The sequence below is a fragment of the Zootoca vivipara genome, chromosome 2 (assembly GCF_965207765.1).
Source record: "Zootoca vivipara chromosome 2, rZooViv2.hap1.1, whole genome shotgun sequence".
NCBI lineage: Eukaryota > Metazoa > Chordata > Lepidosauria > Squamata > Lacertidae > Zootoca > Zootoca vivipara.
The window spans coordinates 70,758,865-70,770,961 of NC_142584.1; the positions used below are offsets into that span (position 1 = coordinate 70,758,865).

Below are 12,097 nucleotides of genomic sequence, written 5' to 3' on the forward strand. Positions count from 1 at the left end.
AACCCCGCCTTAAGGAAGGCTTAAGGATCAGCATATGCACACATTTCCACATGACTAGCAACTTGGGAGCCATAATTCCCTGTCAATGGTATCTCATTCACAATGGAAGACTCCTCTGAACAAAAGATAGTGATCAACTCTTATGAAAATGTTAATTTCTCTTTGTGTTTAGGAATTCACACCTGGGAGGGGTGATAGGAGGACTAGGAGATGTATCAAAAGTGCTCAGATTTCTACCTTGAACCCTCCTTTTTTGTGAGGTATTGATTACATAGCTGTGATGTAGGAATGATGTATTGGGGGCGTTTCTTGGTGATGGGGAAACTGATAAAAGTGGAGGTTCTCTTTTGTTCTGGGTTCCTTCCTTGTTCTCCTGCGTGAGGGGAAGGACCCTGTTGCAACAGCAAATAAAGGCTTTGCTTCTCAAACTTCTCTGATTGGCCTCTGTTATATATTCTCCGAACGATGGAGAACCCAATAAGGCTCTTGTGCACCCCATAAGGGAATAAGAGCAGATTTTTGCTTAGAACACTTCCCTTGATCTAGACGCTATACTCCTATTGGTGCAACCCAGAATTGCATTGGCTTTTTTAGCTGCTGCATCACACTGTTGACCCATGTCAAGTTTGTGGTCTACCAAGACTCCTAGATCCTTTTCACATGTACTACTCTCAAGCTAGGTGTCACCCATCCTGTATTTGTGCCTTTCATTTTTTTGCCCACGTGTAGTACTTTACATTTCTCCCTGTTAAAATTCATCTTGTTTGCTTTGGTCCAGTTCTCTAATCTGTTAAGGTCATTTTGAAGTGTGATCCTGTCCTCTGGGGTATTGGCCACCCCTCCCAATTTGGTGTCATCTGCAAACTTGCTCAGGATGTCCTCAAGCCCATCATCCAAGTTTTTCCCAAGTCCCCCCCCCCCCCATAAGGTTAGAATCTTTGAACATCCCATAAAGCTGAATGTTGGTAGATTCAGGATAGATAAATGAAAGTACTTCTTCACGCTTTGCATAGTCCAACTAGGGAACTGGCTCACCTAGGAGGCAGTGATGGCCATCAACTTGGATGGCTTTAAAAGAGGATTAGACAAATTCATGGAGAAGAGGGCTAATAGATGGCATCTAGCCATGATAACTATTCTCTGCAGCCACATTTGGAGGCAGCAGTGCTTCTGAATACCAGTTGCTGGAAACCATGGGAGGGGAGAATGCTGTTGTGCTCATATTCTGCTTGCTGGTTTCCCACAGGCATCTGTCTGGTAACTGTGAGAACAGTATACTGGACTAGACAGACCATTGGTTTGATCCAGTAGGCTGTTCTTATTGAGTGATTAGCATATCCATGCTTTTGTGTCTTGTACCTGCAGCTTGAATGTATTTGAAGCTAAACTACTTTGGCTTCTGTTAAGAACTTCAAGGTGAATGTTATTAGTTTGGCAACCTTGGTCAACACTAACAAAAATAATATCTATGGTCCTTTATGATCAGAGATGCTTTCCTGACAGCTGAGAATCTCACTCTAGCATTTGAAATACAATATCCATCAGATTTTGGAGTGCCTGCAGAGCTCAGTTTGGGGGCAGAGAAGGTTTGGTGCCAATTTTGCAGTTAAATGGAGAAGGAGAATAGAGCTTTTGAGTTGGAAAGTAAAACACCTTGGTGTGTAGGGGTGCTCTCTGAGAATTTGATGCAGGGTCCTTGCATATGCTACTTGTTGTAGGAGTGTTTTATGTCCAATAGTGTATGTTTCTAAGATTTGCTTGTGCAGTTTTCTGGTTTTGTGCAAATCTGAGGGATAAAAACGGGGTTGGATTCCTTGTTCAGGAGTACACGAGAAATAGTTACAAGCACAGCCCAAAAAGGAGTGAAAGCATTGTGAATGGCAGAAAGTGACAGTTGATCCATCCATATTGGGTGAACCTGAATTTACAGAGGGAAACCATCATGTGAACTATGCAAATTAAATGGGAATGTAAAAAGCTGCAGACATATTCAAATGTGTGTGTGTATACAAGCCCCCAAATATTTTGGGAATATATACATACAGTACTGGTTGCAGGTTAGGTTACTGCTAGGCAAATCCTCTGGTTAGACTTCAATTTACTCTGCTTTAAAGTTACTCTACTATGGCTCTATTTACTCTGCTTTAAATTTACTCTACTATGCCTCTAAGCCCTACATCCCTGACTACTATTCCCATGGCTCATGAGAGTTAGATTGGATTGCCTTTCTGGCATGAGTGATGTGAGGCGTGTTTCTACTAAGCAGTTTCATAAGGGTTATAGAAGGATTACAGAAGCAAATGGATGGTTTGTTTTGTCTGATTCCTTCAAGCTTGACTCCTTGGTGAATACTTTAACCACTCATTTTTCACATACATACTCTGACAAATTGCCAAAGGGGATATTTCTTTACAGATATAAGAGGCAGGTGTATCTGTTGAGTGGGTGACAGAATGCCTGGATGTCATTCTTGCTATTACCACTTCCATCTTGCATGACTGAATAAATAGCCTTCTTTTCTAATCTATAAATGCAGGATATCAGTGTAGTTTATGGTGACATTATTTCACTTCTTAATATACTGGTCCTGAAAAATGGAACTGTAATAATACAGCACAGATCTTTAAAAGTTATGTTTACCTTTAAATTACCTTTGAATAGACCAATTTCTTCTTCTTCTTTTCAGCTTGCTAAACCATTGAGTGTTTTATTGTATCATCCTACTATATCTTTTGGTAGACTGCTTTGTTGGAACACAGTTCAGTCTGGCTCATATAACAGAGTGAAGGAGTGCATTTTATATCTAGGTCAGATTAGGTTTTGTTCTGGGCATCTGGTACCTTGGAGTGTCTTTAACCAGATGTACCCTTTCTTGAAAAGACACTACTGTAACAGTTACAGGCAATGTGTGGAGCAGCTCCAAAAGTGTCTGGATGGTTGAACAGTAATCCAGATGATAACATTCTCTGTACTGGTTACTTGTTCTAGTCTCTATTTAGAGGAGTGATTCTTACCTTGTTTTTAAAGTTCCAAAGTTTGTGTACTGTACTATAAGTATTGCCATCTCTTATAGGTAAACAGAAGCTAGGCAGGTATCTACTATAAGAAGGGACTTACAGAATCATAGATTTGTAGTTGGGAGGGACCCCAAGGGTTTCTAGTCCAACTCCCTGCAATGCAGGAATCCCAACTAAAGCATCCATGACAGATGGCCATCCAACCGCTGCTTAAAAGTCTCCAAGGGAGTCTCCATGGGAGTCTGTTCAACTGTCAAAACAGCTCTTATTGTCAGAAAGTTCTTCCTGAAGTTTAGTTGGAATCTTCTTTCTTCTAACTTGAAGCCAGATAGCATGATTTTGAGTGAGTTTTTCTGGATGTGCATATTGGTCTACAGGAGTGTCTCTGTACGGTACTTAAAGGATTTAAGGCACAAGCCCATACCACAAAGCTGCAGAAACTTTGCATATGCTTATTTATATAGATAACACTAAGAAAATGAAGATGGTGGGTGGCTTTATTATTATTATTTACCCGCCCTTCACCGTAAGGTCCCATGGTGGTTTACAACATTAAAACACAGTACAGTGGTGCCTTGCTTAACGAATGCCCTGCTTAACGAAATTTCCGCTTAACGAAAGGATTTTTTGAGTGGAGCTTGCCTCGCTAGACGAATGCGTTTTACGAAAAATTTGTCTAGCGAATCGCGGTTTCCCATAGGAATGCATTGAAATTCAATTAATGCGTTCCTATGGGCAATTTTTTTAAAAAAAACATCCAATGCATTCCTATGGGATTCGCTAGATGAATTTTTTCGCTAAGAAAAGACCCATGGAACGAATTAATTTCGTCTAGCGAGGCACCACTGTATTATTTTAATGCATCTTACAATCTGCGGGAGGCGGTGCAGGACAGGAGTGCCTGGCGTGCTATGGTCCATGGGGTCACGAAGAGTCGGACACGACTAAACGACTAAACAACAACAACAACAACAATCTTACAATCACATAAGTAAGGTGGGTCCTAAAAATATAAACCTCAAAAGCCAAGGTAAAGAGGTGCTGTGCTTTGGAGTTTAAAATTTAAAGTATTAATTTCACATATATACTCATGGGGTCTGAACTGGCAGTGATGGACCAGGAACCAGACCAGGAACCAGACCTTGAGGTCATAGCAGACAGCTAGATAGAAGATATTGACATGTAGCAGCCATGAAAAAGGTAGATGCCATGCTAGGGATCGTTAGGAAAGGAACTGAAGTGGCCAGATCATAACACTGTTATACAAATCTATGGTGCGACCGCATCTGGAATATTATACAAATCTATGGTGTGACCGCATTTGGAATACAGTGGAACCTTGGTTTACGAACACCTCAGTTTACGAATTTTCGGTTTACGAACGCCGCAGACTCATCTGGAATGGATTAATTCACTTTTCATTACTTTCAATGGGAAAGTTTGCTTCAGTTTATGAACGCTTCAGTTTATGAACAGACTTCCGGAACCAATTACACCCATGCTTCAGGTTAAGTACGCTTCAGGTTGAGTACTCTGCAGACCCGTCTGGAATGGATTAATCCACTTTCCATTACTTTCAATGGGAAAGTTCGCTTCAGTTTATGAACGCTTCAGTTTAAGTACTCCACGGACCGTCTGGAACAGAGTAATCCACTTTCCATTACTTTCAATGGGAAAGTTCGCTTCAGTTTATGAACAGACTTCCGGAACCAATTGTGTTCATAAACCGAGGTACCACTGTACCCATATGTCCTATAAGGAAGGGGGAGGGTAAAAGGTTTTAAAAGGAAGGGAAAGGGCAACCGATCTGCAGCTTGACCTCAAAGTCCTCAGTGTGTCAGAAAGTTAAAAAAGGCAAAATGTGATACATTATCTTCTCCCTCTTGCAGGCCTCGGGTATGTAATTATTAGTTGTGCTATTCATCTAAGTTTTACCCAGAGTAGACCTATGGACATTAATAGAGCTAACTTAGTTATGGTCATTAATTTTAATGAGTCTGCTCTGAGAAAGGCTTAACGAATGCCACCCAAAGCCTCCCCATGTATTTTAACTGTACCTTGGCATTATCAGTCTTTTTAACTCCATACTTATTGCTGACGTGGGAAAAGGGGGACCTAATTTGACTGACATGTATCCATATTTAGTAAGGAGAATTGGTCTCTGGCAAACAGCATCTTCTTCCTCTGCTTGGCCTTTTGCTTGGCTTTAGTGCCTTTAGGAAAGCATCAAAAACATCTAAAACATGCTTTCAAGACCATGGTGATCTATACCTGTCATTGAATAAGTAAAATGAAAAGGAAAGCTCATTCACAGCACGCAGCAGAAATGGCAGCACTGGCCTGGATGACAGCCCTGAGAATGTCAGGGGTTTGTTTTTAATATTCAGCTGGCAGATTCCTTAAAAGTCTGTCTGCATATATTTTTTAAAATGTCACAGCATGGTCCTTGGCTAGCAGGTAGAGCAGTAAGACCTTTGGATTGGCAGTGGCAGCAGCTGCTGCTGCTCACTTGTTGCTTCACTCATAATGGACAGATAATTGGCACTGGCTTTAATTGGTCTCTTTCCTACAATTGGCATTGTTGAGTAACAAATAGATGATCTGCTACAGAAGTCAATGAAGCCTTCCACCGGATAATGTCTATGTTGTGCATAGTTTGCATAGTTGTTGCTGTGAGGCACTTATTCTCTCTATTGCTCAGATGTGAAAGATGTGTCATATTTCAGAATCTGACCCTTAAATTTGGTCTGATTTCTTTGTCAAGACAGAGTATACTGCCAGCCTTTTGGATTCATAGACATTCATTTAACTTATACATATAGACTCCAAAAATAAGGTTTACACAGAAATCCTTACAATGCATATAATCCATAAGCAGTGGCTACACGTGAGAATCCACTAATCCAAAATTGTAAGCTCGGGGACAAATAACATCTACTCTACCGTAAAATTACCTATGAGCAAATGAAACATGGAAACACATGATTTTATGACTAAAAATGTGTGGTGACAACCCTCAAACCTATTTTGACATAATCCCTTCTAACCTGGAAACCTTTTTCCTAACCCCAGGTGTACCTGGCTGCTTATGTTGTGATTATTAGTATTTGAAGAAAGGCACCCGGCACATGCTTGTATGACCTTCCCATGCCGGGGAAGGCAGGTGAGGCGGCGGCCAGGAGAAGAGAGCTTCTCCCCGCCACCGCCTTGCACACAGCCGGCATGGGACAGGGCTTCGGAGACCTCCGAAGCCCCATCCCATGCCCCCGCCAGTCCCGCAGAGCCCATAGGAATGCATTGATTAAGTTTCAATGCATTCCTATAGGAAACCGGGACTCACTAGACGAAAAATTCGTTACACGAATTGACCCGTGGAATGAATTAATTTCGTCTAGCAAGGCACCACTGTATTAACTAGCCCTAAGCTTGCTGGTTATATTTGACTGCAATTTCCCCACAAACCCCTTTTCAGGCAAATATAATAATTGCATGCACAATTTAATAAACCACCCAGAGTCCCATCTTGACTTAAAGGTTCTCAAAACTGTGTTGTTTGGCTCTGGGTCAATTTGTACAGCACTCTTCTTTGGCTGCACATAAATATCAGTAACGGTAGGCAAGTTATCATGCTGGGAAATGTTTGCCATTTCTAATAAGCTTTTGAGAGACCCTAGGGCTCTCCAGAACATTGTTTGGGAACCACTGCCATAAGCTGCCGGTAGGATCACTAAATGATAAGACTGGTATTATTCCATTATTTTAAACACAGCATCATGAGCCCTTTGAAACCCTTTGTGTTCTAATGCCAGCCCGTACTTCTCTTTGAAGGTGGATCCGGAGAAATGCCGCTATCTTGTGGGTAGCATCTTGAGTGAAGGAGAAGCGAAGCCATCTGAGGAAGTGGTGCGCATGTTTCTGAAGTATGGTTTCAAGATCATCAACTTCCCAGCCCCTAGCCATGTTGTCATGGCAACTTTTCCCTACACGACTCCACTGTCCATCCATCTGGCAGTGAACCGTGTCCACACAGCCCTTGACGTATACATCAAGGTGAGTGATCCTATGTAACAAATCTTCTGTTTTAAGCCTGCTAGTTAAAGCCTCTCCTACTTTTGCCTTGTGAAGGTGATACACATTATCTTACATCATATATTTCCAATTAATCATGCAGCCTGAATCCTTTTGCCGTTGCTGGTTGTTAAGTATTATTTACCTGTGATACCGTCTTTCCTTTAGACTTTGCAAAAACAACAGTTATCTTTCGGGATCAGTGGCGTGTATGAAGTAGTGGTGGGGAATCTTTGACCGTTGGGCCTAATTAGGTCTGACAGGCCTCCCCATTTTGTCCACAAGAAACCAATCCCACCTGCCGTAAACTTGATGACATTTATTATGTCATAAATAGGTCCAGTAAGGTCATGGCTGAGCCAATAAGTGATCTGCATGGCTTTTCTTTTCTTTTCTTTTCTTTTCTTTCACTGATGATCAGCAGATGGGCAGTGCTTTCAGAGGGCTGTGCATAGCACTTTGCAGCCCTGACTGTTATCTGATTTTAAGGACTTCAAAGTGTTGTACAGGGCACTCCGTAAGCATTTCCAATCAACTGATGATTTGTACTTGCAGGAAGCTCTGCGCAATGGTTTGAAGACTCAACAATTGGAGACTTTAAAGTGCCATGTCGTGGATCACCTAATATTATTCTGACACCAGGTGATTGACAAGTAGGCAGCCCTACCCCCCTGTCAACTTTGACCCAGAGGATGTTGGAGAGATAGGGATCCAGCCCACAGACCAGATCCATTTTCCCATCCCTGGTATAAAGTTCTGCACAAGGTTTTGAAATATTCACTGTTATGATGAAAATATGGGGTTTTTTTGCTTGTAATCTTCTTCATGTGTACCAGTGGAATACACTTTCTTACCATCCCAAAAGGACTGGGATGATTTTTTTGCTAAATATGTTTGAAACTAAAAGTTTCTTGGCCTCATAGATATTTTCTCAGAGAATGCCAATTTTGTGTTTATGTATGTATGTATGAATGAATGAGTGGGCTTCTCAATTTGCTTCTCAAATTCGTTTCTTTGAGCCACACATTCAGAATAAACACTTGCTCATGCCACACCAACTTTTTGATTAATAATAAATATGTTAGAAAAACAACAACAACTCCTAGCAGTGCTTAATCTATAACATAGAACATAATTACTTTATAATATTATCTTGGGACATCCAGAAAGTATGCTATGCCATGCCATGCCATGCCATGCCATGCTATGCCCAGGGCAGTCTCGAGCAGGTCGCGCGCCCTGGCGCTGAGGGGCAGAAATCACTCCGGCGCCCCCGCCCTTGCAGGGCGCAGCATGGCTTCCGTGTGGCTTTGCCATGCAGCGCCCAGCCTACCGGCCCGGTGCCCTGGCACCCCGCGCCACCGGGACTCTACCTAGAGCTGGCCCTGGCTATGCTGAAATGTTTACGTGTTTATTTGATTGTTCTTGAATCTTCCTGCCACACTTGCCATCCACTCCATCCACTTCCCTTTGAGAACCACTGTTATAGATGGAGGGCCCCTAGTGCTGTAAACTGCAAGCAGGGTTGCATTAGCCATCCACACTTCAGGGGTCTATCCTTTTTGGGGGCATGTATGCATGTCACTATGGGCAAGCAAGACAAAGCTTTGTGAGAAGTGTGGTTTCCTCCCCTTTCCCCTCATTTGTCACTTTCTCTTCTCCTGACATTTTGAAGCAGATGCATCTCAGTGGCATTTTAGCCCCTTATTTTGTATTTGTACCGTGTTTCCCCCTTTTTAAGGCATAGTCATAAAATAAGCCATAGCAGCATTTCTAAGCATTTGAGAAATATAAACCGTACCCCGAAAATAAGCCATAGTGATAGGCGCTGTGCGTAAGAGAGCACTGAGCTCCCCGAGTCAGCAGCAGCAACGCCGGCCGCAGCAGTGTTTGCTGAGTCCTTTCTTGCTTTTGGGACTTGGTTACTGTGCTGGCTTGGGATGGTGTGTGTGCAATTGCTGTTGCTGCTTCGTGTTTTTCAGCTGGATTCTCTGGGTTCTAAGCACTTTCCCCCGTTTGTTTGCGAAGCAGCACTCGGCTGCAGCCCCTGCCTCTCCCGGCGGCTGCAGGAGGCTGCAGTTGATCGCTATCTCCTTTTCCATTTCTTTTGTCTTTGAGCACCCGGCCCCGCCCCCTCTCCCCTTCGTGGAATGAAGAACGGAGTTTTAGCAGCATTTCCTCATTATAAAAAAAAGGTCAGGAACTTTTACTTTAACCTCAAAAATGGGATATTTCCTCTCTCTAAAAACAACTCTGACCTGAACACCAATAAAACGGGGGTAGATCACCTCCAGTTTATAAATCCGCAAGTAGATCGCAGTCTCCTGGAAGTTGGGCTCTATACTTTGGCTGATTGCAAGCCTTTGCATCTTTAAAAAACAAAAACCATGCGCCTCTCAGTCTTAATTTTCCTTTAATTCATCCCCCTATACCCTCCTCCAACCATTGCCTCCTTCCATTCCTTACCCCCCTCCCTCTCTCCCCACTTCCCTCACTCCTGTGCGATCTCATTTAGTCATATACTTGCTTTTTCTGTTGTGTTGTCTATTTTATATTTAATATTATTACCCTTTATGATGTTATTTTTCCCTTGCGATAATTATTTATTTTTTATCTTTAACTAACTTTCCTTTCCATATTTTTCCATATATAACTCAACACTTTCCCATTCCTTCTTAACTCTTTGGATAGAGTGCCCCCCCATTATTGTTGTTAATTTTACAATTCCTGGATTTTTTATGGAACCGAACAGCTCGGGTGCTTCAGAATGTGCCTTCTGTTGCTACAGGGCTATGGGGCTTCACTATTTGACCCCCCCCCAGGTTGGGATTTTTAAAGTAGTTCTGTGGGTCCCAGGGCGCAGAATCACCCCCGATCCTTTCCTTTGTCTAAACAGACCTCTTCCCCCCTGACTTTGGAAGGCTGTGCTTCAAGGGTGATACCAGGGGTTTTTTAAGACCTGCGCCTCTTAAGGATTGTTACGGTCCATAACTTCCATTGCTTTCTAAAGGGTTGGGGGTTTAAAGCACTGCCACCCCCACCCCACCCTGCAGGCGCTCGGAACTGGCAGCGCCAACAACGCGCCCAGCAGCGCGCAGAAGAGAGCACCGAGCGTCCTGAGCCAGTGGGTCCCAGTTGTACCAGCACTTTTTTTAAAAAAAGACACCCCCTGAAAATAAGCCACTGTGTGTTTTTTTGAGGGAAAAAAGTTATAAGACGGTGTCTTAAAAAAGGGGAAACACGGTACCTGTGTACACGTATGCAGTTATTGAAGCAGTGAAATTGCAAAAACTTTAAAAAGTTGTATTTTTTTTTTAAAAAAGACAATGCCTGCAGCTAAGGGCAAGAGGGTTGCAACTTATATTCTGCGTTAACATGATTATGGATTGGGCTGTAGGTCCCATGGATTTCACCTGGAAATGCCCTTCTCCAGTGTAATTAATTTCACAATGGGACCTAATCAGATATCCTGATGCAGTCAGTGTTACAATATGGATAGAAATTTTACAGGCTTGATTTTTCCTTGTTAGTTGTGTCATTCTACTGTAGTATAATTGCATTAAAAACAAATTGTACTCGACTGCAGTCCAGGGTGAATAGATTGCAGCCTTACAGGGTTTGGGTCAGAGCCACGTGCACATCTGTACTTGGAAGTAAGCACTGATGTTTTCAAAGTAATCTACTAATTAAATAACTATTTGAACTGTGTGGGTTGAGGAAACCTCATTACAGGAAGCAATTAATTAAGGCAGAGAGCTGGTAGATCAGGAGAAAAAGGACTTATGGTGCAGGATGTGAAACAGCTCTGAAACCAGAAATTCATGGCAAGCGGCTGAGGAGGAGAGGCTGTCCCAACATGTCATCTACCTCCCCCGGGAACATTTCTTCTCACTCTGCCTCCATCACACATTTTACTGTCTATACCTGCAAATATATTGAACTGCTATTCTGTCCTTCCCCTCCTTAGCAGATTTTCTGTGTTTTTGTTTGTTTGTTTGTTTTTTTAAAGAAAGGTAGAGGAAGGTAAGAAAACATGGGAGGATTGCAATTGGCTTATGAAGTTGTCTGGACTCCCCCAAAAATTGCACAAAGGAGACATGGCAATTTCACAGCAACAATCTTGCCTAGAAGGAGAGGGGGGGGGGGCATGTGATTTTGAAGGGAATGCATTTAGGTTCCCATGTACCTTTTGTACATGACAAATGTTTCCATTCATAAATCTCCTATATAATAGAGCACAACTGATTCCCATCTCCTGTCAAACTAATTCCCTATCACCAACTTTTACCTCTAAAAAGCACATCCCTACAATCTTATCTGACTCCTGCTAAAACATTTGCTACTGTTTCCTAGCACCCTGTGTGAGAGTTTTCCTTCATCAGAATTGACAGCTTTACGTGCTTTTTTTGTCTGCCCTATTGCGAACCAGCAAAGAACACTCTTTGGAAAGACTGCCATTCAGTTATCTTGTTTATTTCCCATCTCTGATAAGGAAGCGTAGCTGAATGGACATAACCTGCAAGAGCGTTATTTAGTTCAGAAGGGAGAGACTGTTTAAAAGCCAAAGGACAGTGCAATTCAATTCAGTTTTCATGTAGGTCATCCCCATTCTCTGGAATTTTATCTCTTCCCCAACCCTGCCCTAGTTGCTTAGAATGCAGGCGATCTTGAGGAGAAGACAAAAGAACAGTCAAACTTGGAAACCTCTATGGATTGCAATGTACTTTATAGCTGCTTGATGTAATAAAGGTAGACCGTGAATGAAGAAGTGTTGGTATGTGGTATATACCAACACTTATATAATGTTTAATAGATTATTGTGTTTATTTTTCTTTTGGAAGCCGCCCAGAGTGGCTGGGGAAACCCAGCCAGATGGGCGGGGTATAAATAATAAATTATTATTATTATTATTATTATTATTATTATTATTATTATTATTATTATATCTACTTCAAATGAGCACTCTTCCTGTTTCCTTTCCTTTTGAGCAGAGATGGACTACCATAGCTGGT

General features: G+C 42.2%; 1 protein-coding gene across 4 annotated transcripts in view; it reads left to right on the forward strand.

Annotated features, from left to right (window-relative positions):
• The window catches only part of TEX264 (testis expressed 264, ER-phagy receptor), a 151,718-nt gene that overhangs the window by 36,776 nt on the left and 102,845 nt on the right, over positions 1–12,097 (forward strand). For all 4 annotated transcript variants that reach the window (XM_035106078.3, XM_060271521.2, XM_088662196.1 and 1 more), the window contains exon 4: positions 6,846–7,067. In XM_035106078.3, coding sequence (XP_034961969.1) covers positions 6,846–7,067 — 222 coding nt within the window. The remainder of the gene's footprint in view (positions 1–6,845; positions 7,068–12,097) is intronic.